This window comes from Dromaius novaehollandiae, chromosome 14 (assembly GCF_036370855.1).
Source record: "Dromaius novaehollandiae isolate bDroNov1 chromosome 14, bDroNov1.hap1, whole genome shotgun sequence".
Taxonomy (NCBI): Eukaryota; Metazoa; Chordata; class Aves; order Casuariiformes; family Dromaiidae; genus Dromaius; species Dromaius novaehollandiae.
Window position 1 is genome coordinate 18,996,702 of NC_088111.1, and position 27,675 is coordinate 19,024,376.

Below are 27,675 nucleotides of genomic sequence, written 5' to 3' on the forward strand. Positions count from 1 at the left end.
CTGGGGCCCTGTCCGTGGGTCTGTTCGGCACCCAGAGGTGCCTCTGCGCCGCTGCAGCGGAGGTGACAGGCTGGGAGAGGGGACCTTGCCAAGCGGAGCCGGGGTTAGGTAGCAAAGCTGGGCCGTCCAGTCCCTTCCCCCCGCCTGGGGCTCGGTGACCTGGTTTTGCACCCGGGATTCCTGCCGCAATCCAGCGGCTTAAAATCTCACCCCGGATCTTGGATTTGGCTCGAGCGGGAGGGAGCCGCGCGGCACGCGGTGTCCCCTGGCGCGCAGGACCATCTGTCGCTGCCCCGTGGCAGCCGGGCCCCAGCGCCGTGCGAGGGCCGGGCCTTGCGCAGCTCTCCCCGGGGCTGTGCGCGGGAGGGGGGCTCGTCTCGGGGCTGAGCGCAGGCGAGGCACGAGCCACCGGCTTGCTTATATAACCGCCAGCGGTAATCCCCTGCAGCTGGGGTCCTGCGCTGGGGGGGGATAATCCTGCCGGGAGATGCTCAGCCGCTGCTCAGATTAAGGGTATGCGGGCGGGAGAGCAGCTCAGCCGCCGGCCGGGGGTCCCTGCGCACCGCCGCCAGCCCTGGTGCCCCTCAGGCTCGGTGGCTGATGGCCCGGGGGCTTCTCTGGCCCGGCCTGAAAGGACCCATGCTGCCCTCCCCGTGTGCCATATGTGGGTCCGCGTGGGCTCGCGGGGGGCCCAGCTCTGCCCGCAGAGGGGCTCCCACAGCCGCGTGGGCCTCCCACCCACCCCGTGCCCACTCTGCCACGGCCTCCCCGCCACCCCCCGAAAGCACGCGAGCCGCCGCACGGTGCCCACGGGCTCCTTTATTGTCTCTGTGGACCGAGCTGGCACGAGGGGCGGGGGGGACGGAGCGGCCCCATGCCAAGCCGGCCCGGCTGCGGGTGCCTCGGGGCCGGCTGCCGTGGCGTGGGGCAGCGGGGCCGGCCTCCCCCCCGGCGGGGGGCTGCTGTGGGGCATATGGCTTCTCTCCTTCGGTGCTACTGCAGGCAGGGTCCAGTGACAGGGAAGGACGTGCTGGGGCCGAGCGCGGGCAGAGGGGTCCCGGCGCTTCGGGGGGCCCAAGGCGGGTGCCACCGCAGCTCGCGGCGCGAGTCCTCCGCCGGGGGCAGGCAGCCGGGGCGGCAGGCCCTAGCCCTCCTCCTCGGGGACGGGGGCGGCAGCGGGGCCCCGGGGCTTGTCCTCCGCCTTGGCCTCGGCGTCGCCAGCGGGCAGCAGCAGGGCCGGGCTGGGGCTGGAGTGCCGCTGCTTGCGCATGAAGGGGAAGACCCTGCGGAGGCGGGCGGCTCAGCGCCGGGCTGGGCTGCCGCCATGCGGGTGCCCCCCGCCCTGCCGCTCACCGCTTCTTGGTCTCGGGGGGGATGACGGCCTCGGCCAGGAGGTTCCTGTAGAGCTCGGACTTGAGGAAGCGCGGGTAGGAGTCCTGGGCGAGCAGGGCGTCAGGCCGCGGCACCCGGCCCGCCGCCCGGCCCCGCCGCCGCCCGTGCCCACCTTCTTCATCAGCATGTAGATGTGCATCTGGGCGTCATCCATCACGTAGCGGTGGGGCGTCTTGAGGCCCTCCAGCGTCCGCTCCATGGTCTTGCTGTCGATGTTCACCCAGCGCGTGGCTCCGGGAGCCAGGAACTGCCTGGGGAGTCGGAGCTGGCGCCGAGGGCCTCCGTGCTGGGCCGCGCCGCCCCCTCGGCCCCGCGCCCCGGCGGCACTCACTCGTAGATGGCGGCCACGATGGCGGCGATGCGGGACTGCTCGCCGTAGCGCAGCTCCTCGCACGCCTCCCAGAAGCTCAGGTTCTCAGCTGGGGGGGGGAGACGCGGGCTGGGACAGGGCCGGCAGGCAAAACCCGCCCCGCGGTGCCACCGCCAGGGCCGGCATGGCCGGGGGGGGACGCGGGGGTGCCTCACCGCTGAACTCCTTCTTGAGGAAGTCGAGGAACTGCGCGCGGCCCAGTGGGTCAGCGAGGAGCTCGCCGAAGCCGAAGGCCCAGCGCTCCACGCGCAGCTTGGTGGGGGTCGTCGCCCTGCGGGTGAGAGCCGCGGCTCAGCGTGGGGCCGCACCGCCGCCCCGGCACCGCCGCCGCCGCCCCCCCGGTGCTTACGTGGCGGCGTTCATGGCCCAGTACGTGGTGTCGTCCGTGATCCAGGGGTTGCTGGGCAGGCAGCCGGACATGATGGGGTCGTGGGGCACGTACTGCTCGTTGAACTTGAGGTACCTGCGGCGAGAGGCCTCGTGCCGCGTCCCCGAACGCCCCGTGGTGCCCGGCTCGCCTCGCGCCCGGCGCGACTCACCCCTCCAGGCAGATGGACGACTTCACCCTGGTCCTGGCCATGGCTTTCCTGCAGTACTCGATCTGGGGCCGGCGGCGGGCGTCAGCACCCCGGGGGCAGCCGGGCCCCCGCCGCCCCCCGCCCCGGCCCCGCTCACCTCCCGCTTGTAGTGGTCCATGTTCTTGGCCTGGCGGAGATGGAGGGCGCCGGGTGAGCGGGCGCCAGGTCCCCAGCGGCGCTGCCATGGGCAGGGACCCAAGTGTCTGGCCACAGCGAGCCCCCCCAGCCCCACCAGGCCCGGCTGCCCCGTCCCGTCCCCGCGTGCCCGCCACGGTGACACTTACGTGGGCGGGCGGCGCGGGGCGCAGGGCAGAGGAGAGAAAAACGCGGCAGTTAGCACGGAGGTGGCCGTGCAGCTGGCTGGGGGCGCCCGGCGGAGGGCCCGCCACCCCCCCGGCCACCCCCCGGCCATGGCGCGGAGAGCGCTGGCCACGCGGGCCCCACTCACTCACCAGCTGCACCCGGCTGGTGTGGCCGTTCCTGCGCTCGGGGCCCTGCTCCAGCACGTTGGGGGCTCCTGGCTGCAAGGAGAGCTGCAAGCTGGCCGCCCCCGGCCCCCACCACCCACGCCAGCGTCCCGCCCCACACCCAGGGCACCGGGGCTCCTTGGGGCCCCGTGGTGAGGGCAGGGTGCCGAGGTTGCTCCCCCCGCCACCATGCCAGCAGCCCCCCATGTCCATCCCCCCCCGCCGCGCGGGGCCCCATCCTCACCGGGGGGCGGTTGACGAGCCAGTACGCCTGCTCCTGGCACTCGATGACGATGCGGTCGCCCTTCCGCCGCTGTTTGGCCGCCCTGCGCACGCAAAGGCGGCGGGGCCCGGGCGGGCGCTGGCACCCCGGCCCGCTCGCGCCCCCGGAGCCCGCCCGCCGCCGCTGCCCTTCCCCGGCCGCGCTCACCGGAGCTGCTCCCGGGCCTGCATGACCACGAAGTCCCACGTGTGGTTGATCCTCTTGTGCAGGAGGTTGTAGTTGTCCTGGGGAGCGGCGGCGGCGTTGCATGGCCGGGCACAGCTCTGTGCCCACGGCTCCCGGGCGGCAGAACGAGCCCGCGCGGCCGCCTGGGCGAGCCGGGACCCCCCCAGCTCGCCTCCGCTCACCTTCTCGTGCTCGATGAGGTCGCCCTGCTTGCGGATGTTCTTCTTGGCCAGGTAGATGGCTGGAAGAGGAGCGGCAGCGTGCCGGCTGGGGCGCCGGGGCCCGGCACACCGCCCTCCCGGGCACCGCGCTACCTACCGTAGTCCAGCTCCGTGGCTGGCCACTTGGTGCTGGTCCAGAAGTAGGGGGTCTGCAGGGGGGAGAGACGGGGACGGGCTGAGCTGTGCTGCCGTGGGGGCCGCCGGGGCCGCGCGCCCCCGCCACGCACCTGGAAGCGGTACGGCGACTCGTCCGGCCGCAGCACGAGGCTGCGGGGGTCTTTGAGGGGGTAGATGTAACCGTGCTTCACGATGAGGTTGCCCAGGTGCAGCGACTCTGCGGGCCGGGAGCAGGGGCTGCAGAGCAGCTGGGGGCCCCCAAGCCCCCCCGGATCCCCCCCTGGCCGCAAGCAGCATCCCGCTGCAGCCCCCCGGCGCTCACCCTCCTCGGAGATGCCGTACTTCTGGATGAGCCACTCCACAATGTCGTTCCCTGGGACCCGCAGGCAGCGTCAGCGAGGCGGGACGGGCTCCGGCCGTGCCGGGCGCAGGGAGGCTCCGGGGCCCGGCAGCTCCCGGCGGGGGGACGTGGGGGGCTGTGCCCCACCACCAGCCCGGCGAGCGCGCGCCCCAGCCCGCCCCGCTCAGCTGATGCATAATTGATCCCAGCTGCATTTCCGAGCGCCTGCGAGTGCGGTGCGGCGAGCGGCTCGGGGCCGAGGCCCTGGAGAGCTGGGTGCTGGTAGGTGCCCAGCCCCAGGGCACCTTGCGCCACTCGGGTGCCCGGCCGGGGCGACTGCGAGCACCCAGGGCGCTGGCTCCTTGCACCCAAGCTGGGTATGAGGCTCACGTGGGGCCCGACTGTGCCCACGCGCCTTCGCCTCCCGGCTGCGGGGTGCCGAGCGGGGCCGCGGCGGGGACCCACCTGTCATGGCGTGCGGGATGACGGTGATGAGCAAGCGCTGGTTCCTCATCTTGATGCCCACGTCCGGGTCCTGCATGCTGACGATCAGCCGCTCCATCTGCGGGGTGCAGCGCCGGCGGCACGCTCAGCTGGGTGCCCGTGGGGTGCAGCACCCGGCCCGGCGCCCCACAGCCCCCGGGGGACAGGCCAGTGCCCCACGGCAGGACACGGGGCGCCCTGCGCCTGGCCCCGGTGAGCACCCGCGGGTGCTGGAGTGGGTGACGGCGAGGTGTGGGGTGCCCCGGTTTTGGGGAGCGAGCTGCCCGGGGAGCACAGCGAGCCGAGGGGTCGAGCAGGTATCGGGGGCCCTGGCTGGGCCGGTGCCCGGTGGCCCCGTGCGATGCCGGTACCTGCTGCCCCGCGGCGCCCGGTGCGGCTCCAGTGCCCGGCGCCCCCGCGGTGCCGATGCCCGGTGCCCCCGTGCTGCCCGGCGCTGCCGGTTCCCGTGCCCCAGGGTGCCCGGCGGCGCCGGTGCCCGGTCCCCCCGCGGTGCCGGTGCCGGTGCCGGTGCCCCGGGGCGCCCGGCGGTGCCGGCTCACCTTGCGCAGACAGGGCATCTGGAGGCGGGGGTGCCCGCCGCGGGGGCCGCCGCCGCCGATGGTCATGGCGGGAGCGCGCCCCGCGCCGCCCCGCTCCGCCCGGGGCCGCGGCTGCCCGGCCCGGCCCGCCCCGCCCCGCCGCGCCCCGCGCCCGCCCGCCGCGCTCCCCCTCGCGGCTGCCGCTGGCCGCGCCGGGCCGGCCCCGCGCTCTGCCCCGCTGCGCTCCGCTCCGCTCCGCGCCCTCCCCCCGGCCCCGGGCGGCTCCGAGCTGCGGGGCCGAGGCCGCCCCGGGAGCAGCGCCCGACGGGCCGGGCCGGGCCCCTGGGGGGCAGCCCCGGTGCTGGGGCCACCGGCACCCACACGGGGCCCGTCCCTCGCGCTGCACCCACGGGCACCCACACGGGGACAGTACTGCACCCAGGGGCACCCACACGGGGTCAGTCCCCTGCGCTGCACCCACGGGCACCCACACGGGGCCAGTACTGCACCCACGGGCACCCACACGGGGCCAGTCCCCTGCGCTGCACCCACGGGCACCCACACGGGGCCAGTACTGCACCCACGGGCACCCACACGGGGTCAGTCCCCTGCGCTGCACCCACGGGCACCCACACGGGGCCAGTACTGCACCCAGGGGCACCCACACGGGGTCAGTCCCCTGCGCTGCACCCACGGGCACCCACACGGGGACAGTACTGCACCCACGGGCACCCACACGGGGTCAGTCCCCTGCGCTGCACCCACGGGCACCCACACGGGGCCAGTACTGCACCCACGGGCACCCACACGGGGCCAGTCCCCTGCGCTGCACCCACGGGCACCCACACGGGGACAGTACTGCACCCACGGGCACCCACACGGGGCCAGTCCCCTGCGCTGCACCCACGGGCACCCACACGGGGCCAGTACTGCACCCACGGGCACCCACACGGGGTCAGTCCCCTGCGCTGCACCCACGGGCACCCACACGGGGCCAGTACTGCACCCAGGGGCACCCACACGGGGTCAGTCCCCTGCGCTGCACCCACGGGCACCCACACGGGGACAGTACTGCACCCACGGGCACCCACACGGGGTCAGTCCCCTGCGCTGCACCCACGGGCACCCACACGGGGCCAGTACTGCACCCACGGGCACCCACACGGGGCCAGTCCCCTGCGCTGCACCCACGGGCACCCACACGGGGACAGTACTGCACCCACGGGCACCCACACGGGGCCAGTCCCCTGCGCTGCACCCACGGGCACCCACACGGGGCCAGTACTGCACCCACGGGCACCCACACGGGGACAGTCCCTTGCGCTGCACCCACGGGCACCCACACGGGGCCAGTACTGCACCCAGGGGCACCCACACGGGGACAGTCCCCTGCGCTGCACCCACGGGCACCCACACGGGGACAGTACTACACCCACGGGCACCCACACGGGGTCAGTCCCCTGCGCTGCACCCACGGGCACCCACACGGGGACAGTACTGCACCCACGGGCACCCACACGGGGCCGGCCCCCCTGCGCTGCACCCGCAAAGGCCCCGACAGAGCCGGGAAGGCTGCGTCGGGCGGGAGGAGGCCTCAGCCGGGCGAGGGGAGCATCCTGCCGAGCCGCTCGCGCGCCCCGAGGCGCGGGGTGCTCCTCTCCGCCGGCCGCGCAGGGACCTGGTGGCGCTGGAGGCCCCGTCGTGCTCCCGCTCCCGCCCGCGCCGGGACGCACGCACTGGGCGCTCGGCCTGGGCTCCACCGGGCTCTGCCGGGACGCGTTGCAGGGCAGGGCTGGCCGCCAGCACCCCGGCCTGGGAGGTGGCCGAGGGGCGCCGGGGTGGCCCTGGCGGGTCCCGGCTGCCCCAGAGGCTGCAGGCAGGGGCGGGAAGAGACGTGCCTGCTGGAACGGCTGCGCACGGGGGCAGGCGGGGGCAGGCGGGGTGCAGGCAGGGTACGGGCAGGCGCAGGCGGGGTGCAGCAGGCTGCAGGCAGGGCTGGGGCAGGGCTGGGGCAGGGTGCAGCAGGGTTGGGGCAAGGTGCAGCAGGATGCAGTCGGGAGCAGTAATATTTGGGCAGGGTGCAGGCAGGGTGCAGCAGGGTTGGGGCAGGGTGCAGGCAGGGTGCAGCAGGGCTGGGGCAGGGTGCAACGGGGCGCAGTGGGGCGCAGCAGGATGCAGGCAGGGCATGGCAGGGTGCAGCAGGGCTGGGGCAGGGTGCAGGCAGGGCATGGCAGGGTGCAGCAGGGCTGGGGCAGGGTTGGGGCAGGGTGCAGCAGGTTTTGGGCAGGGTGTAGCAGCGTCGGGGCAGGGTGCGGGCAGGGCCGGGGCAGGGTGCAGCAGGGTGCAGCAGGGCCGGGGCAGGGTGCAGCAGGGCCGGGGCAGGGTGCAGGCAGGGCTGGGGCAGGGCCGGGGCAGGGTGCAGCAGCGTGCGGGCAGGGTGCAGGCAGGGCCGGGGCAGGGTGCAGGCAGGGCCGGGGCAGGGTGCAGCAGGGTGCAGCAGGGCCGGGGCAGGGTGCAGCAGGGCCGGGGCAGGGTGCAGGCAGGGCCGGGGCAGGGCCGGGGCAGGGTGCAGCAGCGTGCGGGCAGGGTGCAGGCAGGGCCGGGGCAGGGTGCCGGCGGGCGCAGCAGGGCGCGGGCGGGCGGGCGGGCAGGGCGCTGCGCCGGGGCCGCGCGGCGGATGAGCTCACTGCAGTCTCGCCGCCCAGGAGCGGCGGGGCTGGAGCCGCCCGGCGCCGAGGGGCGGGGGCGGGCGGGGGCGGGCAGCGGAGCCGCCGCGTCTGCGGGCAGCCGCCGCCGCCGCCCCGCCCGGGCCGCGCCGGGGAGCGCAGCGCACCCCGCGCCCAGCGCAGCGCCGGCGGGAGCAGCGGGCACCGGGGCGGCCCCGGCGGCGCTCGGCGCGGCCATGCTCGGCCTGGACGTGTGCGAGGCCGGCGGGCAGCTGCTGGAGCTGCTCTGGCTGGCGCTGTGCTACCGAGGTGAGCGGGGCGCCGGGCGCCGGGGCCGAGCGTCGCCCCACGCGTGCCCGCGGGCGGCGTGACAGCCCGGCGGGGCGGCGGGTGAGCGTGATGCGGGGGGCCGAGCCGCGCGGAGCGGTGGCCGCAGGGCCCGGCTGCAGCCGGGCGACGGCCCCTCCGTGGCGAGCGGTGGCCCGGTGCCACGCGTGGGCTGCGCCGAGCCCGCGTGCCGCCGTTGCAGGCGGCTGCCGCGACCTGCCGGGGCCTCCGCTTCGCGCCCGGGCCCGGCTGCCCACCCAGCCCAGCGCAGCGTGGCGCCCCGGAGGCCTTCGGGAAGAGCCGCGTTTGCCCTCGGGGCAGCAGGCTGGAGGGAGCGGGGTGGGTGGCACCCACCCTGCACCCCCCAGCACCCCGGCACCCACCGGAGCTGCTGTCTCGGGCACCGCTGCCCCCGTCCTGGCTTTTTCCTGTAAAACTGCCGCTGCTGGCGGTTGGGGGGTGGCAGATGGGGCTGGCAGCTGCCCCACCGCGTTGTGGGGTGCCAGGAGGTGACAAGGGCTCTCTGGGTGACTGGGCAAAAAGGGCCCCGGCAGGCCACCACAGCGCGCGGGGGCTGTGCGCTGCACAGGCACGAGCCCCTCTTGCTCCGCGAGCAGGTGCAAATGCAGCCAGTGGTGCCCCTGCACCCCTGCTCTGAGCCGTGCAGGTCCACGCAGCCTGGGGGTGTCCCCAGGCCGGGGGACGGCGTGGGGCTGCCGCCCCCTCCAGCCCGCCGCTGCCCCGCATGCTCGGGGTGCCTCTGGGCACCTGCCCCATGCCGGAGCCGGTGCCCCCGGGGGCTGCCACTGCCTGTCCCCCGCAGATGTCATGGCGGACAAGGAGGGGGTGACGCTGTCGCTGGAGGAGGAGGATGCCGACGTGGCCCTGGCGTACAGGACGCCGGCGAAGAAGAGCCTGCAGGAGCTCCAGCAGCTGGACCCGGGCGACGAGAGCCTGCGCAAGTACAAGCAGGCGCTGCTGGGGGCCATTCCCATGGCCGTGGGTAAGGCCGGGCGCTGCCCGCCGGCACCCGGGCACCGTGCCGCAGCGGGGCCGGGCCAGGGCGGGCGATGCTCCCCTGCTGGCAGCTCGGGCATCGCCAGTGCCCCGCGGGCATCCCCGGCATGGGGGGGCTGTGGCCTGGCTGGAATCACCCGTGGGTGCTGCCTGTGTCCCTCCCCCGCCCCTCGCAGCATGGAGACACCGGCATCCCCCTGCCGACACGGGTAATGGCTGCCCGGGGACCCCGGTTGCCTTGGTTACGGGATCACCGCACCGTTTCCATAGGAACGGTTACGGAGGGACCGGGAAATTCATTGGGATGACAGAGATGGAGTGAACGGCTGCGGGGGTCTTGCAAGCCCGGGGCGGCAGGGCTGCCGGTGTCCCGCGGCGTGGCGCAGCACCCGCCGCAGCCGCCCTGGGCTCGCGCTGGCGGGTGGCGGAGGACTGGGGTTGCTGCCTTGGTGTCTGCATGGCCGTGGCCAGGCAGAGGTGCTCCGTGGGCCCTGCACCCGGCGTGCCGGCTGGCGGGGTGTGGGAGGCGGGCGCCCTGTGCGGGCCGGTGGGGTGCATGTGACCTGGTGGGGTGCATGTGACCCAGTGGGATGCAATTGGTCCGGTGAGGTGCAAGCGGGCTGGTGGGGTGTCTGTGGGCTGGTGGGGTACAATTGGGTCAGCGGGGTGCAATCAGGCCAGTGGGGTGCAATGGTGGGTGCAGGTGGACCAGCAGGTTGAATGGGAGCTGGCAGGGTGCGAGTGTGTCAGCACTGTGTGTGTCTTCGGTCCCTGGGACGGATGCCGGACATACGGCTTGTGCGAGTGCCTGCCTCGAGGGCTGTCGCTGTTGCCACGTGCCTTCTGCGCCCCATCCCCAAGGCTCAGCCTCTTGGACCTCTCTGAACCCATGGAGGAGCACACCATAGATTTCCCTGGCTGGTCCCTTTTAAACATGGGCTTACCCTGAAGGATTTGGTGCCCAGGTTTGGGCTGGCCTGAGATGCCCCTGCTCCAGTGTGCTGGTCCCCTCTGACTGCCGGCATAGGGCTGAGAGCATAGGCATCGCGGCCGACCTTGAAATACCCCAGTGGTTGTGCCAGATGCATGGTTTCTCCACACTGCAGCCATGCATCCATCCTCCACTGCCCCGGGGGCATCCCGCGCTCCTTGGGCAGCCTCAGCCACCCTCACTCGCTGGCTCCTAACTTTTCCCCATAGCAGCTGTGCCCACCCTTCCCGGCCCTGCGTGCCGTTACAGGGATGTATGGGTGCTATACGGCCCCGATGTGTGGAGCTGATGGCTGTGCTCGTGGGCCGCGTGATGCCAGCGCAGGCTGCAGGCTCGGGCGCAGGTGGGTGAGGTCTGTGCCCTCCCGCTTGCACCTAGATGCCTGCGTGCCCAACGTGCAGGTGATGAGGCTCACCCTGGTGTGCGAGCAGGCGCCGGGGCCCATGATCATGGACCTGACAGGTGAGCGGCGGGGAGAGCACCCGTGGGTGCTGGGGAGGAGGAGGGAGGGACACCGGGCTAACAAGTCCTTTCTCCCTGCGTAGGTGACCTGGAGGCGCTGCAGAGCCAGTCCTTCGTGCTGAAGGAGGGGGTGGACTACAGGGTGAAGGTGTCCTTCAAGGTGAGGCAGGCACCCGCTGCCCTGCGCCTGCGGGCTGAGCTGGGCCTGGCCCTGCTCACCCAGCACCCTGCGGCTCCTCACGTCTCGGGGTCCCTTTCACCCAGCATCCCTGCACCCTGATGCCCTGCAGTACCTGCCACCCCCATGGTCCCTGCCACCCCAGGGTCCCTGTCCCTCTAGGGTCTCTGCTGTCCTGGGGGGCCCTGCCATCCTGGGGGTCCTGGCCAACCTTATGGTCCCTGCCACCCTCCCCCCTCCCCAGCATTGATGCAGCCCCAAAGTGCCTGCCACCCCTGGTGCCGGCCTCCTTGGAGGTCCCTGCTACCCTGGGCCTCTGCTCCCCAAGGGTCCCTGCCACCTGGAGGTCCATTCCATGCTATGGTGCCTCTGCCACCCAGAGGTCCATGCCACCCTGAGGTCCATGTCATCCTGTGGTGCCTCTGCCACCTGGAGGCCCCTGCCACCCTATGGTGCCTCTGCCACCCAGAGGTCCTTGCCACCCAGAGGTCCATGCCGCCCTGAGGTCCATGCCATCCTATGGTGCCTCCATCACCTGGAGGTCCTTGTCACCCTGAGGTCCATGCTACCTGGAGGTCCATGCCACCCTGTGGTGCCTCTGCCACCTGGAGGCCCCTGCCACCCTATGGTGCCTGCCACCTTGGGTGTCTCCGGCGCCCTTGTCCCCCTGCTCGGTGGCCAGTCCTCACCAAGCTGCCAGGTGCTGGGGCAGCACGGTGGGGGTTTGGGGGGGGGCTTCATGCCGCGGTGCCCGCCACGCGCCCGCCCTCTGCCCCGCAGGTCAACAGGGAGATCGTCTGCGGCCTGAAGTGCCTGCACCTCACGTACCGCCGGGGCCGGCCGGGTGAGTGGGGGCGCGGGGGGCCGGCGCCGAGCCGCCGGGGCCCCGCTCACCCACCCGCCCTCTCGCCCTCTCGCCCAGTGGACCGCGACGTCTTCATGGTGGGCAGCTACGCGCCGCGGGCCGAGGAGTACGAGGTGGTGACGCCGGGCGAGGAGGTGCCGCGGGGCCGCCTGGCGCGGGGCGCCTACCGCGTGCGCTCCCTGGTCACCGACGACGACAAGACGGAGCACCTCTGCTGGGAGTGGGGCCTGCGCATAGAGCGGGACTGGGAGGGCTGACCCACACCTCGCGCGGCGGCCGGGGGGCGGCGGGCGCCGCGGGCTTTGCAACCAAAGTTATTTTTAATCGCTGTTTATTTATTTTTGTTTTTAATACCGCGGCGCCGTGAGGCCGCCGTGGAGCCCAGCGGGGCCGGCGCCGGCCCCCAGCCGCGGGCCGCGCTCCTCCGCCGCCATTAAAGCGTACAGACTTGGCTGCTGCTGGTGTGTCCGCGCGCCCCGGGGCCGCGCCGCCGCCGCTGGAAAAGGGCCACCTGCTCCCGCCGCCTTATCTGCGGTGCCGGCAGCCAGTAGCGGAGGGCCACGAGCCCCTGGGCACCGGCACCACCCGCGCCGGGGCCCTTATCTGCCCCCGGCGCCGCCGCGGCCCAGGCAGCGCCATGCGGGGCTCCGGCGCCCGGCGGCTTTGGCTCTTGGTGCTGGCGCTGGCCTGGCTGGGCCCGGCGCGGGGGGCCGGCGTGGGGCCGGGGGACGAGGCGGAGGACGGGGAGGTGGCGGAGGAGGAGGAGGTGGAGGAAGTGCTCTCGGATGAGCTGGGGGAAGAGGACGGCGTCCTGGTGCTCCACGAGCACAACTTTGCCCGGGCGCTGCGCGAGCACCGGCTGCTGCTGGTGGAGTTTTGTGAGTGCCGGCGTGTGGGGCAGGGGGCACGGACGGGGGGGGGGGCACGGATGGGGGTACCGGCTGGGGCACGGGTGCAGGTGGGGGCACACACATGGGCAGGGGGTGCAGGGCAGGAATAGGGGGGCTGGGTTAGGTCCTGGGGCAGGGGCATGGGCAGGGGGGGCCGGGCATGGGGTACAGTGCCGGGAGCACAGTGGAGGGGCAGGGACATGCGTATGGGACGCTGGGGAGGAGCGTGGTGTATGAGCACAGGCACTGGCCGTGGGGCAAGGGCATGGGGTGGGCCACGGCACAGGGCATGGGACAAGGGACAGGGCCACAGGGCATGGGATGGGGCAGGGGCATGGGACGAGGTACAGGGCATGGTTCAGGGGCACAGGACATGGGACACAGGACAAGGGCACAGGGCATGGGACACAGGGCAAGAGCACAAGGCAAGGGATGGGCACAGGCCATGGGCCAGGAGCATGGCACGGTACAGGGGCACAGGGCATCAGACGTGGGGCATGGAGTATGGGCTGGGGCACAGGGCATGAGACACGGGGCAGGGACCAGGGGCACAGGGCATGGTTCAGGGGCACAGGACATGGGACAAGGGTACAGGACATGGGGCAGGAGCATAGCATGGTGCAGGGACACAGGGCATTGGATGTGGGGCACGGAGCATGAGCTGGGCCACAGGGCATGAGACATGAGGCAGGGACCAGAGGCAAAGGGCGTGGGAGATGAGGCTGGGGCATCGGACAGGGGCACAGGACATGGGACAAGCGCACAGGGACATGGGGCAGGAGAATGGCATGGTGCAGGGACACAGGGCATCAGACGTGGGGCAGGGACCAGGGGCACAGGGCATGGGCCATGGGCCAGGGCCATGGGGCGTGGGACAGGGGCACAGGACATGGGGCAGGGGCATGGCATGGTGCAGGGGCACGGGGCAGGGACATGGAGCATGGGCCAGGGCACAGGGCACGACACAAGAGACATGCGACATGGCACAGGGGCTTGGGGCAGGGGCACGGGACATGGGGCAGCGGCACCAGGCACAGACCAGGGACATGGGACATGGGGCACAGGCCGTGCTCAGGAGCCCACCAGGGCTCACGTGGCCATACCATGCCCATGGCCACCAGCCAGCCAAGGAGCCCCCAGACTTGGGGACACGCCCCCCCCCGTGCCTGGCAACAGGGACACCCCCAGCCCGGCGCGCGGTACCCGGGCACCCTGGGGCATCAGGGACAGAGCGGTGGCCGACCGCCTCCGTGCCCCGCAGACGCGCGGTGGTGCAGGCACTGCCAGGCCCTGGCCCCCCAGTTCGCCCAGGCCGCCGCCACGTTGAGGAACGAGTCCGGGGAGCTGCGGCTGGCCAAGGTGGACGCCCCGGCGCAGGCGGCCCTCAGCCGCGAGTTCGGCATCACCGCCTACCCCACGCTCAAGCTCTTCCGCGACGGCAACCGCACGCACCCCGCCAACTACACCGGTAGGGCCGCGGCGCCTGCGGTGGGGGGGACGCGGGCTGCTGGGACGGGTGGCTGGGTGGGGGGAGGTGGGTGGCAACGCAGCGGTGCGGGCGGGGATGGGGAGCGGGGGCTGGCGGTGACGCCGGCGGCCCGGCTCCGCGTGCCCAGGCCGGCTGGACGCCCAGGGCATCGTGCGCTGGATGCAGCGGCGCGCCGGCCCCAGCGCCGAGCTGCTGCAGGACACCGCTGCTGCCGCCGCCTTCGTCACCGCCCAGGACGTGGCCGTGGTGGGCTTCTTCAAGGTGGGCACGGGCGGCGCGGGGGCAGCCGGGGCGGGGGACGCCGGCGGCTCGGGGCGCTCACGGCGGCCGCGCAGGACCTGCGGGGCGAAGCCGCCCAGGCGTTCTACGAGCTGGCCGGTGACCTGGTGGACGTGGCGTTCGGTGCCGCTGAGGCGCCTGAGCTCTTCGAGGCCTACGGGCTCGCCGCCGACACCGTCTGCGTGTTCAAGAAGGTGCGTGGGGCCGGGGGGGGACGCGGAGGGCCGTGGCGGGGGTCCCGGGCAGCCTCGCCCAGCCCCTCCGCCTCTGCAGTTCGATGAGGAGCGGGCCGATTTCCCCCTGGACCCAGCGCGGGGCCTCGACGCGGCCGAGCTGTCCCGCTTCATCCGCGTGCACAGCCTGGAGCTGCTCATGGAGTTCACCAGCGAGGTGCGGCCTGGCCCAGCCCCGGCCCAGCCCCAGCCCTGGCCCCCCCGGCCCCTCACTGGCCTCTGCCTCCCTGCAGACCTCCGACAGGATCTTCGACGCCAAAATCCCCCACCACATGCTGCTCTTCCTCAACAAGACGGAGGCGGCGCAGCTGGAGCTGCAGGGCCCTTTCCGGGAGGCCGCCGCCGCTTTCCGGGGCAAGGTGAGCTGCTGCCTGTGCCGGGCTCGGGGCCCGCGCCACCCCCGGTGCCCTGCAGCGCTGCCCGTCTCCCCCCCGTGCCGCCCCGTGCAGGTCCTCTTCGTGCTCGTCGACGTGAGCGGGTACGGCGCCGGCGTGCTGCCCTTCTTTGGCCTGACGCCGGCCGATGCCCCCACCCTGCGCTTCGTCAAGATGGAGACCAACAGGAAGTACCAGATGGAGGAGGACGCCTTCTCGGCCTCGGCCGTGAGCGCCTTCGTCCAGGCTGTGCTGGACGGCAAGGTGAAGGTGAGGATGCTGCTGCTCAGGCCTGGCCGTCCTGTGCCGGGTGTCTGGGAGTCCTGAGTGCCAGCTGGTGAGAAGGGTGCTTTCCAAGGCAGCCCCGGGCTGTTAACTCTGAAGCCTAATGAGAGCAGCTGCACAGTGAACCCCAGCCACCTGCTTACCAACAGCTGTGTGGTCAGACCAGAGTCTTGGGGGGTTGTTAGGGGAAAGGAGCCAGGTGACACCCCCCCCCCCAAAGTATCAGAAATGTGGAGACTCACAGCGATGGGATGGTGGCAGAAGAGGAAGGGGTGGTCCAAAAGGCAGAATGGAAGCGATCACCAGGGCTGGGTGCCATGGGGCTGTGTGGAGGTGTCTGGTACCTGGTCCCAGCACTGCCTGGCTGTGATGGGGCTGCAGGCTCAGGGCCCCAAGGCCCCATCCAGCCCTGGCCCCCAAGCGCTTGTGCCACGACCAGCCCCCTGCACCGCTCACCACCGGCTCCCGCCATCCTGTCTCTCCCTGCAGCCCAATCTGCTGAGCGCGGAGCCCCCCGAGGACTGGGACACGAAGCCGGTTAAAGTCCTCGTGGGGAAGACCTTCGAGCAGGTGGCGTTTGACGAGACCAAGAACGTCTTTGTCAAGTTCTGTAAGTGGCGGTGCGGCAGCCCGGGGCCGGCCTGGCCCTCGCGGGCCACGGCAGCGCTGCTGGGCTTCTTCCCTCCTCGCCAGCCTGGCTCTGTCCCCTTGCCAGTGGGACGCTGCCAGGGTGCTGCAGGGCGTGGGCAGGGCGGGGAGCCGCCCCTTGCACCACGTCCCCCCTCCGGCATTGCCCATGTCCTGCAGATGCGCCGTGGTGCAGCCACTGCAAGGAGATGGCTGCTGCCTGGGAGGAGCTGGGCGAGCGCTACAAGGACCACGAGGACATTGTCATCGCCGAGATGGACGCCACGGCCAACGAGATGGAGAACATCGCCATCCGCGGCTACCCCAGGCTGTACTACTTCCCCGCTGGGCCGGGCAGGAAGGTAGGGCCAGGCGCCCCAGCCAGGGCTCCCTGCAGGGCCACCCGGCTCTCTTGGCACCCAGGGGATGGGATCAGACCCGGGCATCACCGCTCCCCTCCCTTCTCTCCTGTGGCTCCAGATGATCGAGTACAAGAGCAACCGTGATGTGGAGACCTTCTCCAAGTTCCTGGAGAACAGGGGGACGCTGCCCGAGGAGCCGCCTGTGGTTAGTAGCGTTCCCCTGCCCCAGGCCCGGGGACCCCCATGTGCCCCAGGGAAGCGCCAGCCCTCCGCTGGGCAGCAGTGAGGGTCCCCAGTGGGTCCCTGTGGGAACGAACCCTGCTTCTCTGCCCCATGGGACAGGGATGGGGCACCCATCCATCCACGTCTCACTGCCCCCTTCTCCAGGTGCCTGAGACCCCCAAGAACGCCACGGACACAGAGGAGCCGAGTCCTCCGGGCACGGCCGAGACCAGAGACGAGCTGTGAGCCCTACCCTGCTCAGTGCATGCTATAAATGACCTGGAAACGATGCAAGCTCTGGTCTGTGTCTCCAGCTGTGGCTCCAGCTGTGCAAGCGGCCCTCACTCACCCAGCGAGCCAGCATGTCCGTGCTGCCCGGCCTGAAGGACAGCAGTTAATGGCACTTGTCGAGCTGCCCACCCGTCTCGGGGACGTGGCACGGCGTGCTGGGCTGGGGCACAGGGTACTCGGGGGTTTTGGCAGCACTGGGTCCCCGCAGGCTGTGCTGGGGGGCGGCGTCAGCCCATCGGGGGGTGCAGGGCAAAGCCCCCGCTGTCTGCTGAACCCAGCAGGTCTCCTGCCTGCGGCTGCGGGCGACGGGCCGTGGCGTGGCAGCGCTCTGCTCCGCACCATCAGCCTCCCTAGGCCTGTCCTAAGGTGCTGGCTGCCTTGGACCACCACGGGGGCCCTGGGGCTCAGCACGCTCCCAGCAGGACCCAGGCACCCTGCCTTTGCCCTGCCCTGGCGCTGCAAGGCCCAGGGACCCGCCAGCGCACCCCAGCCCGTGGCCCTGGCCATGGGGGGATCCTGCCGGGGTCCCTTTGCCTCCCGGCGGGTGCGGGGCCAGCGCAGCCCTGCCCTGCTGCGACTCTCATCGGTGCAGCCCTGTGGGGCAGCCGGCGCCGTGGGGAGCCCAGGGCCCTTCGCACCGGGCGGCTGGGGAGGCGGACGCCAGCGCCAGCCCTTGCGCTGTGGCGGGACCCTGGCCTGGGCTGTCATGGTGCAGGTGACAGGGCGGCTGCAAGGGACCGGCACCCCCCTGCCCGGCCCCTCTCCCTGGGCCTGCTGCCCCCAGACCTCGCACCACGACGCTGGGGGCAGCTCAACCGCCTCCCGGGGCCCCGCGGGGCTGAGCGCGGCCCGTTCACCCCCGCGTCAGCCCTCGGCAGAGCCCGCGGCCGGACCCGTGCCCAAGCCCCAGGCTCCAGCAGAGCCCCAGCCGTCCCACCCACCCACCCGCCGCCCAAACGCTCGCCCAGCTCCCGCCGGCCTGGAGGGCTCTGCGCTGCGGGGAAGGAAGAAACCAGCAGCCGTTGGGATGTGGGGTTTTATTCCATTTTATCCAAGTGCCTTTGAAAAGATCATTGTACAAGCCAGCACAGGAGAACGCGCAGGAGGGGCCGCGGGGCTGCCGGAGGACGCTGCGCTCGGCCAATGTACATATTTACAGGGGACCCCCGAGAAAAAAGGGGGAGGCAGAAATCCCGGGCGTGTTAGCAACCTCAGTGGACACGGCACGATCAGAACTAGAGGGGGGGAAAAAAAAAAAAATAAAAAAAGAGGGAGGAAAAACGCTCATAATGCTGCTCCCTGGCTGAAAACGATTGCAGATTTTGCTGGCCCTCACGCAGTGACAGGCAGGTCACAGAACCGTGGTTAAAAGGCACTCGGTGACATGTACAACAGGCTGAGCTGAGACCCCGCTCGGCCCTCACGGCAGCCCCCGAAACGCGGAGGTGAGGGGCCCCCATGGGCGGGTGAGGGGCTGGTGGCCCTGCACGAGCCGGCGGGGACCGGGGATGCCGGGGGAACAGCAGGCAGGGCACACGGGAGGTGTCCCAGGTCCCACGTGCACCCCTGCTGCCTGGGTGACTACAAACACCCCCCGAAGTGGCACCGATAGCTCCCTCTGCCACGGGCATGGGGTGGGGGGCTGCAGGGCCCTCCAGGTGCCTCGCCAAGGCACAGAAGCTCCCCAGGATTGCCAAAAAGAGGGGTTTTGTCCTCAGACTACACCCGTCTCATCGGGTCCCTCCCCCACTACGTTTCTCCTGGAGAGACCCCCCCCCCCCCCCCCCGACCGAAGCCTGATCTCAGCACCAGCAGGCCGACACCAGGGCCCCGTGGAGCAGCAGGGCCCTCCCGGGATGCTGACGTGCTGGGTGCCACCATCACCCAGGAGCAGCGCCCGGGACAGCCCAGCGCTCAGCCTGCCGCCCCGGCCACGCAGCACCGAGCAGGAGCCGGGACCCGCTCGCAGCCTGCACCCGCGGGGCTCCCTGCACAGCTGGCTGCCCGTCACGCCGGCCCCCGCGGCTCTGCGAGAGGGACCATGGGAAGCCCCCGGGCACAGAGAGCCGGCAGAGATGCTTCTTCCCCTCCAGTGTTTACTCGGTTGCAAGAAAGCTCAGGAAAAAAACCATCCTACCAGGTCCAGGAGCCAAGCCTGCCAGCGACGGGAGAGACCGACTTCTCGAAATGGCTCGGGGATCCTCAGAGGCAAGCTGGAGAAGCAGCGGCGGGCCCCTTGGGAGCAGAGTGGTGACCTCCACGTCCGCGCGGGGGACAGCGGCTCGCTGGGAGGGCGCGCTCTGCCCCGGCGCGCAGCAGCGGCGGTGAGAAGCCATCCGCGCGGAGGGGACGGGGAAGGGTGACGTGAAAGCGAGGAGCACGCTGGGTTTGACGGATGGCTGCACACTTTGGGCGAGTTCTGCAGTACCTGTATGTTTCACATTTACATAAGAGCACTGTGACATTGGAAATATTTTCCTTTTATTACAATATATCAAAAATATGCAGCTTTAGTAAACAAGGTCATATTACACTTTCTAATGCACTGTACAATGCTACATTACACTTATATTCGGTATGGAGAGGGAACCCGGGACAGGGCTCCCACTGGCAGGTTCGTGGGGTGAAACGACTTCCACTGGCAACATGGAGCTTGCCCAGGTCCTCGCGAAGAGCCCCGGGGTGGCCCGGTGCCGCTGGAGTAGCACCGCCAGCATCCGCCCCCGACCTGCTCCTCCGGTCCCAGAGTCTTTCACAGTCCTTTCCTTGCGGCGTTGCAGCCTCGGGGCCTAATCGATCTTTTCCACCTTCCCGATGATCTTCTCTTCGAAGATGGGCAGAATGGTGTCATCCTCCCGCACCTCCTCGAAGACCACGCCGCAGTCGAACTCATCACTCACTTTCTTAAAGTAATACCTGTAAAACCAGAGACACAGAGGTCAGGATTAATGCTGCCACATTCAGGAGCACAAGCCCTAAATGCAAACGCGTTCACAGCTCTCTCAAAAGCAGTGGATGGAGATGACCATGTTGATGGAGCCCTGAAGTGTTTTTAGGCAGACCTTCCCAAGGCATCTCCAGCTTGAAAACGGTTACTTGGAGAGCTACACATCATGCCTGGCTGCTATGCAGATGGCCACTTTGGGACTCTGGCAGAGCCCAACCTCCCCATCCTCGCTGGAGGAAAGTTTGGGAGGAGCTGGAATGGCTCTGGAAGTTGTGAGGGCTCCCCTGCTAAATCCTCTTCTGGCAATCCCAGCGTCACTGAGCACAGACAGATGCTGCTCATCACCAGCCCAGGACCCCACTGGGGACCTGCAGAGCAATTCAGCAGCTTCTATTTAAGGTCCAAACTGTAATGAAGAACATTTCTGGTATAAAACCCAATCTCCCATGTCCCTGTATCCAGCCCCTTCAACAACCGAAACAGCATCCAAAACCAAAGACAAGCCTGCTTCCATGACACGGGCAGGATTCCTGCTCCAGTTAAGGCTCCTGCCCTTATTTAAAATTAGATCCCAGCACACTTCTGGACTTATTTTTCTCAAGTGCAGGAAGCTCTCCCAGCAAGCAGGTGCCTTCGCTGTGGTGCCTAATTCATGTTGGAGCCCTCCCGGGGTCACGAGGCAGCCTTCCTAGAAGGACATCTGGACCTCCAGGAGCCCTGCTGACCTACCTCCACCATGCTTGCCTGCTGCGACCACCACACAGCACCTCCATCATGGCCAGCAGCAGTACCTGCTGGAGGTCCCCGATGGTCCAGCCAGTACCGCGCTGCGTGTGGGGAACAACCCTTACCTGTAGTTCCCTTTCTTGGTCAGCAGCTCCTTGAACTGTCCCAGTGTCACCACTCGCCCCTTGACAAGGGTGCGGTAAGGGATCGGCTCTCCGCAGAAGTAGTAAGCGACCACGATGTTCTCGCATGGCTGGGATGTGCCGCTGCCTGGTCTCTTCTGGGGCTTCAACCTGCCGTGCAAAAACACAAGTGACCTGCTCAGTGCCACCGCACAGCCCTCAACCCGGCTCAGCACCATCGCTGGTGCTGGATGCTGCTCTGGGTGTTGGGCCGCAGCTCAGGTTCCATCAGCGGTGGCGGATGGTGGGGTTGGCCTGTCCCTTCCAGCGTCTGGCGCTGGCTGTGAAGTGAACCGGTTGGTGGGAGGGAGGAAGAACGCATCCAAGGAGCCATGAGCCTCTTTGACAGTATGCGCAGACCTGCCGGCCCGGGTGGGCAGCCTGGAGAGCCTGTATCTGCACAGTGCCCGGGGCTCCTTGGCTGGAGGTGCCGAAAGCACATCCAGCGCCCTCAGGAAGCACCGGTTACTCAGACCACCGCTCTCTTGGCATGTGTCTGCACACTAAGGCTGGCGGAAGAGCAAATGGCACTTGCAAAGCCTGGCTGAGAGCCAGACCGCAGCTGCCAGGAGGGCACAAGTTCTAGTTAAACCACCTCATGCTTAAGAAACTGGTCCCCCAGACAGGTTTTGAGTGGGGACAGCCCCTCCAGTAGCAGCACAGGCTCATGGCAGCAAACCCTCATCACCATCAGCACCGCTCCCAGTGCAGACAGACTATCCGGGGCTCCACTGAGCCCAGGCTGGCCACTTGGACCTCAGTCCCGGCAGCGTTTCAGTAACTGCTCGCAGGGGAACGAGGTGGGTTTGGTCTGCAGCGGATGCCTTTGTATCCACTGAGACACAAGGTGGGAAAAGAAACTGCCTTTCATGTGAAACAAGGCAACCGCTTCTTGACAGCGCCCACAGATTTGCTCCCCAGGACACAGCCATAACTGAGCCGGGAAAGACCATAGCGCAAGCTCTGACTCAGACGGCTCTGGATTACTGCCACGGTGGTCAAAATAGCTCTGCACAGCTTTTCGTTGACCTACATTCGAAGGGCTGTGCAGACAGGACCGTTTCTGCTCTCCAGGGACTCCTGATTGCTATGTAATGCAGGAGACACCTCAAATTCGGAGCAGAGAGGAAGGTGTTCCCATCTCCATGCAGAGCAGCTGAGCGGCGGGACGTGTCCTGGAGGCTTCGCTGCCCGTCCCATCCTGTCCAGTCTGGGTGGCAAGGCCTGGTTAGACTTCTTCTGGCTAGCAAACTCCCTGGTCATTCTGCGTGTGGGATTTTGGAAGGCAGATGCCATTCTCAAAACCACGGTGAACAGATTTAAAATCTCTCTTGTGTTTTCCTGACTCTCGGGATGCTTGGTCTAGTCTCTGCTTCCAGCCCACACACTGTGGCACCATGCTATGTGGTGCCATCACTAGGCTGAAAGTCTCAGCCCAGTCCTAACCCCATTTTCAGAGGTAGACAAAAGTAGCAATAATAAAAATAATGGTACTTTGCACTTCTGTAGTGCCTTTCATCTGGGGTACTGTAAATGCTGCACAAACATCTGAGCAGCCTACACAAATTCGTAATTTGGCATGTGTGGTCTTAGCCAGAGGCAGCCTTCTCTTTCAAAATCACATAAAGCAAATTTGGCAGCTTTAAAAATTATTTAAAAAACCATACTGGATAAAAATGATGATTTTGTATTTATATGACTGGAAAGTTGCTATAAAAACAGAGCTTGCCAAGCACATGAGCTAATCGCAGTTTTGGAAATGACTGTGACCCTAACCTTTAAACATTGGCTTGCAGGCAGAGCACCTTTTTAATGGCATGCCCACATAAACATCAGCAACCAAGACCAGGGAAAAACCTTTCACTGCTTCCTAAAGCTGCGAGAGGTCTAAAGTTCAACTGAACAACGTTGTGGGTGCCTGCTGTGCCAGGGAGAGCTCTGGAGAAGATGCAGCATCCCACGACGCGAGGGTCCGCTCCTGGTGCCAGAAGAGCTTTCAGAACCTCTCTCATCCCCATATCAAAGCACAGGATGCCCTTTAGCTAGAAAAACATTAAGAAATTGAATCATCCTTGGAAAAAAAGTCATGCATTTAAAGGAAAAATGGGTCATAAATTCAGGCAAGTTCTGTGAACCCTATCTGCCAGAAATTAATTGAAGGGGTTTGGAAAACCTCTAAGTCCCTAAGCTTCTCTTGATACTGCTAGAAACAAGTCACGATTACGAGACAGCTGCTTATGTGCCCAAGGGACCTAGCACAGAGGGTCCTGGGGACACAACTACGCACCTTACACAGGGCACGGAAACACTCGCTCTGTTTTCCCACAGGGCTGTTGGGTGAGCAAGTCCTTGCTCGCTTTAGGAGACGGAGAGAACTTGGTCTTTTCTGGGGTCACAAATGCCCATCCACTACGACAAATGCCTTGAGCCCCCCAAACCTGCAGCTGTACCACCATGGTTAGAAGCGAGAGGAGGACTACTGCCAAGGGCCTTCCTCCTCCTGCTGCGTAATTGAATAAAGAAAGGCCCTTTCCGAACATGCTAATGCTAGCTCCTATGTATCACCTTTCCCCCAGGCTCGGGGGGGCACAGCTTACAGGACTAGGGTTAAAACCAAAAACCCGTTTATGGATCCTCCTGCTTTTGCCGTAAATGAAAGCAGCGATGAATGCTGTGCCTCCAAATCCCTGGGGCAGAAAAATGCCGTGCACCAGCGCAGGCCGAGGAGCAGCACCCGGGAGCACCTCCGCCGGACGCGAGTCGGCAGTGTGCTCTGCAGAAGGCCAGCTCCACCGCGGGCTGCATTAGCACAAGCACCGCCAGCGGGTCGAGGGAAGCGACTTCCCCCTCTCCCTGGCACGCGTGAGGCCACATCTGGCATAGTGTGGCTGGTTTGGGACCTCGCAGTACAGGGGAGACGCAGAGGAACTGCAGGGAGCCCAGCAAAGGGCGGCTGCAATGGCTGGGGCTGGAGAGGAGAGGCTGAGGGTGCAGGTTGGGTCACCCTGCAGAAAAGGAGGCAGAGGGGGATTGAATCACACCTTGTGCTGCCCAAGGGGTTACAAGGACCCCGGAGCTGGGCTCATCTCAGAGGGAAGGGCAGGAAGCCACAGGCAGCGACAGAAGAAACCCTGGTTGGACATAAAGAAAGGACTCCTCCCTGGGAGAGTGGTGCAGCCCTGGGACAGGGTCTGGAGAGGTGGTGGGACCTCCATCCTTGGAGATCTCCAGAACTTGACAGGGCAAGGCCCTGAGCAACCTGCTCTAGCTTTGCAGTCAGCCCTGCTGAGAGCAGGAGGCTGAACTCGAGACCTCCAGAGGTCCTGTCCCACCAAAGGCCTTCTGTGATTCTGTCCATGGTCAAATCACAGTTCCCAGAGGAGACACAAAGTGCAGTGGCACAGAAAGAGCCATGCCAAAGAGAGCTGGCACCACGCAGCACTGGAATAAAAGCTAGCCTGACCGCATCAGCAGGCTGGTAACCTCTTGGACGTGCATGAAGAACAATCTTGAGGCTGGACACAGCTGCCAACCTTCCCTTTTCTCCTGTCACACAGCAGAAGGGACAGGGCACATTGGAGAAGAGGATGCTGCAGAATCAGGCATGATCCATTTTCTCCAACTCACTAGTGGCAAGAGGAGGGCTCTGACTACTCAAAGCACACAATAACGAAGCACTCAACTGGGAGCAGCTCCCAAGGGACATGACCTAGTGATGGAGCAAGATCTAAAGGGCTAAAGCCTTCTTTAGAAAGGAACATTGTCTCTCAGGAGCATCCCACATTCACAAATTACACGCGCGTCCAGAACCGCAGCAGCAGATTTCTAACGGGCTGATGAATAAGGAATCACTGAAAATGTAATTTTTCAAGTATTCCTTTCAGGAGAGCAAGACAACACAACTGTCTCTGCTTTCATCATCTCCTGAGACCATTTCTTACCCAGATGGGCTACCGTTAAGTGCGCTGTTTCATCAGATAGTGTCTGAGATGTGCCTCAGAACTGCCCTCAGAGCATACTCATTGAAAGCTTCCACCTGCACCAGTCTCCTGGGTCCTCACTAGGGCTGTTTGCAGAAATACAGACAAGTAACACTATATTCCCCATCCTGGGATCAACTCCCTTTGCTACATTTGTCACGAGCATGAAATGTTATCTGAGAACAAAACAGAGGTTTAGCGCAGTACTGATTTGACTTATTGCATCTGTACTTCACTATCACTTATGATTCTCTACCCATATAATGCAGCAGCTGATATGTCATCGTGAAACTAAATCTGGCTGCACACTGCTAGAGCTTGAATATGACCCAGTTGTGATGCAGAGGTGACGTGCTCAGCACAGGGGAGGCTCATCCCAAATCAGCACTGGGGCTAAAGAGCTTCGGAAAAGCCGAGATACAACAGGCAGGGGCTAACTCGGGAGATAACCCAGTGTCCAGCTCTTCTCCTCTTCCAAGTTTGGCACAGCCAAATTAATTCTAAACCAAGTTCACGCTAACATTTTTTGCTGGAGAGTTTAGAAAAGTCTTTTGCTGCTTGTAAAAATCTTTTTGAAGAGCTGGTACTACTCCATGCAGCTGGGAACAGAGGTGAACTGTGCCGCTGGGCTACAGGAACTGCCTCAAAAACTGGCTGTGCATCCAAAAAAACTGACAGCCACTGGGACAGGGGTCTCCACGAATGCAGCAGGCACACGGGATCCACAGGTCGTTGCGTATACGACACAATCTTGCAGTACTTCCTAGCATGCAATTAGGTAGATATCTTGAAGCTCAATGCCCCCACAAAGGCCGTGGAAAAGGGAGAGAAGGGCTTGCTCTGCAACAGAAGTGTGGTTTCTGGAAGAGGATTTATGACACCCAATATAGATGTTGCAGATGCCTCCTTCATTTCTAATGGGGCAGTGCTGAGGTGGAAGAGGGGCTGCTGAGACCCCCGTCTAAAGCAGCAAGCAGTTAAGCAGGGGGAAGGACGCTGCTGCAGAGGGCTCTGAGGCCAAGGGAGAGCCAGCTCATGGGCAAGGTAACGTGCTGGTGAGGCCAGCTGGGCTGCACAAAGCTGGTCTGTTGGATCCTCCTCCCGCGGCCAGGGTGACCCTGGGCCTCCAGGCCACCTCCAGGCCACCTCCAGGCTCACCTCCATCTCCCCTGCTGCTGGGAGTGTGCTGACGGTCTCCTCGCTTCCCCACGGCTGCTGACAAACCTGGGCACAGACTCCAATTTCCCAGAGCTCTCAGAAGCTCCCTACTGAAATAAACTTTTTTTTTCCCAGGTGGGCTCCCCTCTCCGCTTCTCCTTTGCTCCCCAGCCGGCTTTGGGCAGGCCCTCTCACAACAGGGCTGCCCGAAGCGTATTTTCAGGCACGCTCCTGCGCTAGCCACAACAGGAGCTCTCTAAAAAGGTGCTCGCTCAGGCATGCTTCAGCGGCAGCACCGAATCCTGCCAAAACGCGGCAGAGCGATTTCAACGTCCAGCGGTCCTTGGCTCCCTGGGGACCGCTGCGTCCAGTCTCGGGGGCTCCTGGAGACGGGCACATTTGCTTTTCCCTAGCAGCTCCCTCCTGCCGAACGCTGCTCCCTTGCAGGTCGGCGGGATCCCTGCGCCATCGGGAAAGCCGCCAGCCCTTGCGAGGAGGCCGCGTGAGTGCGAGAACAGAGCAGCCCAGCGCTGGGCGCACGGCTGAGTGCTCAGCCTGTTCTCCCGCTGGTTCGCAGGGCACTTACCGCAATGCCACAGGGTTTCTACAACACTTGCCCAATTATTATTAGTAGCATTAATTATATATGCAAACAGCACCAGCTAATGTTTCCAAAGTGTGCATCTGCATCTAGACATTTCTGGGGAGAGTACATGAGTTTAATATGACTATAAACGACTTCACTAATAATTCCAACCCAATTACACCAACTGACAGGTAGCTCAAATAAATGTAGCTTAACCTGACTGGGGAGAGCCCTCTAATTACCTGGCTTTCAATCAATGCTCTGACATAAGTACGCAGAAGTCTGCTATATGGTCAGTGCAAGCAAAAATAACTGGAGCTCAGCAATTGAAAGAGCTTCTTTTTAAAATTACATTTGTGTTTTTAAGTGGCACACTCCAAAATTGCAAGTTTTCAGAACACGGCTATAAAGCGCTGGAGTGGCTACATGCAATTCCCATTGTGAAAGGTATTCAAAGTCAACAAGGAGCTTTTAGCAGTTAACATTAATTATCTTGCACTTCCAAAATGCTTTTCACCTGAGCGCTGCACGTGCCTTGCAAGCACTGAATGGTCTCCCCATCCTCCCTGAAAGGCAATGCAGGAGCAGGAGACTTAGCTCTGCAACAGGCATTAAGCTGAGTCACAAAACGATTAAGTGACTTGGATATGGACATGAAGTGAGTCAATTCTGCAACGGCAGGACTGGACCGCAGTGTTCCTAGCTAGGGGCCACAAGCAGCCTTTGCCAGCAGACTGCAGGAGATGTAGATACGGAACAAAATACATATTCTTCTTCTGCACTTCATTTTGCTGCAGCCTCGCAAGCTCTGCCACTGCACCAACCAAGTCAGCCCTAAGGGAAGGACAAGGAAGCTCCAGCAGGCTGGCGGCTGGCCAGTACCGCAGGAGAGAGCTGCCCCATCAGGTGCCCCTTCTAGACGGCTCCACTTGACCAGCTCCTTTGGAAGCTCTCAACAGCCCCTACTCCACGCTTTTGGCACAACAAACAGGCGCATTTCTAGCCTCTCTGTCCAGCAACCACCAGGTGGGTTCTGGCATTTGCATGATCATGAGAGGCCATGTCAGAGGGACTGGGGAAGATGTCTCGCACCTCTCTGCACATGCCTACATCCAGTTGGCCCTGGAAGCTGGAAACCAGAGCAGAGCATGGTGGACATCTCCCCCAGCTCCGCACCTTCAGAGTGGTGTCCCCCCTGCCTCCCATGAGCAATCAGACCATATCTCCATACCTTTGTTTAAGGGGTAGCTTTCCAGCCCTTTTTTCCTCCTCCTCCAACCTCCTGCGAGCTTCTTCCAGCTGGGTGAGAGGGTTGGGGGCTGGATTGGGCGGCATGGTAGGATCTTGGATGAAGGGATGAGAAGGCTGGACGACGTTCCGTAGCTGGGCACTGACCCACGGATGCACAGCAACAGGTCGCTCAATGGAGAGGGGTCGGACCATGTCATGGGACAGCTGCTTCTTAGCACCTGAAGAGCTACAAACACAAATGTTTTTCATGAACCACCAAGCCTCTTCACACCCGCACAGTCGCTCCTAGACGGACCTAGGTCTTCTGCAGCTGGACACGGGGTTACTCAGTC

At 66.1% G+C, this 27,675-nt stretch overlaps 4 protein-coding genes across 11 annotated transcripts in view; 2 read left to right on the forward strand and 2 right to left on the reverse strand.

Moving 5' to 3' along the window:
• Window positions 1–799: 799 nt before the first annotated feature.
• RGS11 (regulator of G protein signaling 11) lies at window positions 800–5,110 on the reverse strand. 4 transcript variants are annotated; one of them, XM_064520572.1, is made up of 17 exons: window positions 4,977–5,110; window positions 4,399–4,495; window positions 3,916–3,966; window positions 3,704–3,810; window positions 3,574–3,625; window positions 3,438–3,496; window positions 3,238–3,314; window positions 3,052–3,133; window positions 2,793–2,861; window positions 2,438–2,461; window positions 2,302–2,363; window positions 2,112–2,225; window positions 1,918–2,033; window positions 1,724–1,811; window positions 1,505–1,643; window positions 1,354–1,436; window positions 800–1,283 (listed from the first exon to the last, which is right to left on the reverse strand). In XM_064520572.1, the coding sequence occupies exons 1-17, from the start codon at window positions 5,040–5,042 to the stop codon at window positions 1,145–1,147; spliced, it is 1,425 nt and encodes a 474-aa protein (XP_064376642.1). In that variant the 5' UTR covers window positions 5,043–5,110; the 3' UTR covers window positions 800–1,144. The 4 variants fall into 4 exon arrangements, with proteins under 4 accessions (XP_064376642.1, XP_064376641.1, XP_025963484.1 ...); XM_064520571.1 differs by having other exon boundaries at window positions 2,438–2,467; XM_026107699.2 differs by lacking the exon at window positions 4,977–5,110 and adding an exon at window positions 4,788–4,839 and having other exon boundaries at window positions 2,438–2,467.
• Window positions 5,111–7,617: 2,507 nt separating this feature from the next.
• ARHGDIG (Rho GDP dissociation inhibitor gamma) lies at window positions 7,618–11,912 on the forward strand. The gene is made up of 6 exons (XM_064520581.1): window positions 7,618–7,930; window positions 8,772–8,951; window positions 10,335–10,418; window positions 10,502–10,578; window positions 11,377–11,440; window positions 11,519–11,912. Exons 1-6 carry the CDS (start codon window positions 7,633–7,635, stop codon window positions 11,716–11,718), a joined length of 903 nt encoding a protein of 300 aa, XP_064376651.1. The 5' UTR covers window positions 7,618–7,632; the 3' UTR covers window positions 11,719–11,912.
• A 171-nt stretch (window positions 11,913–12,083) lies between these two features.
• PDIA2 (protein disulfide isomerase family A member 2) lies at window positions 12,084–16,512 on the forward strand. Its single transcript, XM_064520580.1, has 11 exons — window positions 12,084–12,339; window positions 13,613–13,819; window positions 13,968–14,101; window positions 14,176–14,313; window positions 14,393–14,509; window positions 14,586–14,711; window positions 14,802–14,996; window positions 15,501–15,621; window positions 15,819–16,000; window positions 16,119–16,205; window positions 16,388–16,512. Exons 1-11 carry the CDS (start codon window positions 12,099–12,101, stop codon window positions 16,466–16,468), a joined length of 1,629 nt encoding a protein of 542 aa, XP_064376650.1. The 5' UTR covers window positions 12,084–12,098; the 3' UTR covers window positions 16,469–16,512.
• Window positions 16,513–18,972: 2,460 nt separating this feature from the next.
• Window positions 18,973–27,675, reverse strand: part of AXIN1 (axin 1) — an 87,869-nt gene continuing 79,166 nt past the window's right edge. For all 5 annotated transcript variants that reach the window (XM_064520577.1, XM_064520579.1, XM_064520575.1 and 2 more), the window contains 3 exons: window positions 27,324–27,569; window positions 20,312–20,479; window positions 18,973–19,429 (listed from right to left, as the gene is read on the reverse strand). In XM_064520577.1, coding sequence (XP_064376647.1) covers window positions 19,303–19,429; window positions 20,312–20,479; window positions 27,324–27,569 — 541 coding nt within the window. In that variant the 3' untranslated portion in view covers window positions 18,973–19,302. The remainder of the gene's footprint in view (window positions 19,430–20,311; window positions 20,480–27,323; window positions 27,570–27,675) is intronic.

Coding starts and splice junctions, on each gene's coding strand:
- ARHGDIG (XM_064520581.1), top strand. CDS start 7,633: ATGAGCTCACTGCAGTCTCGCCGCCCAGGAGCGGCGGGGCTGGAGCCG. Junction 8,952..10,334: donor GGCCATTCCCATGGCCGTGG/GTAAGGCCGGGC, acceptor GCTTGCACCTAG/ATGCCTGCGTGCCCAACGTG. Junction 10,419..10,501: donor CATGATCATGGACCTGACAG/GTGAGCGGCGGG, acceptor CTCCCTGCGTAG/GTGACCTGGAGGCGCTGCAG.
- RGS11 (XM_064520571.1), bottom strand. CDS start 5,042: ATGACCATCGGCGGCGGCGGCCCCCGCGGCGGGCACCCCCGCCTCCAG. Junction 3,811..3,915: donor GTACGGCATCTCCGAGGAGG/GTGAGCGCCGGG, acceptor CCCGGCCCGCAG/AGTCGCTGCACCTGGGCAAC. Junction 2,862..3,051: donor GGCTCGTCAACCGCCCCCCG/GTGAGGATGGGG, acceptor CTCTCCTTGCAG/CCAGGAGCCCCCAACGTGCT.
- PDIA2 (XM_064520580.1), top strand. CDS start 12,099: ATGCGGGGCTCCGGCGCCCGGCGGCTTTGGCTCTTGGTGCTGGCGCTG. Junction 13,820..13,967: donor GCACCCCGCCAACTACACCG/GTAGGGCCGCGG, acceptor CCGCGTGCCCAG/GCCGGCTGGACGCCCAGGGC. Junction 14,314..14,392: donor CCGTCTGCGTGTTCAAGAAG/GTGCGTGGGGCC, acceptor CCGCCTCTGCAG/TTCGATGAGGAGCGGGCCGA.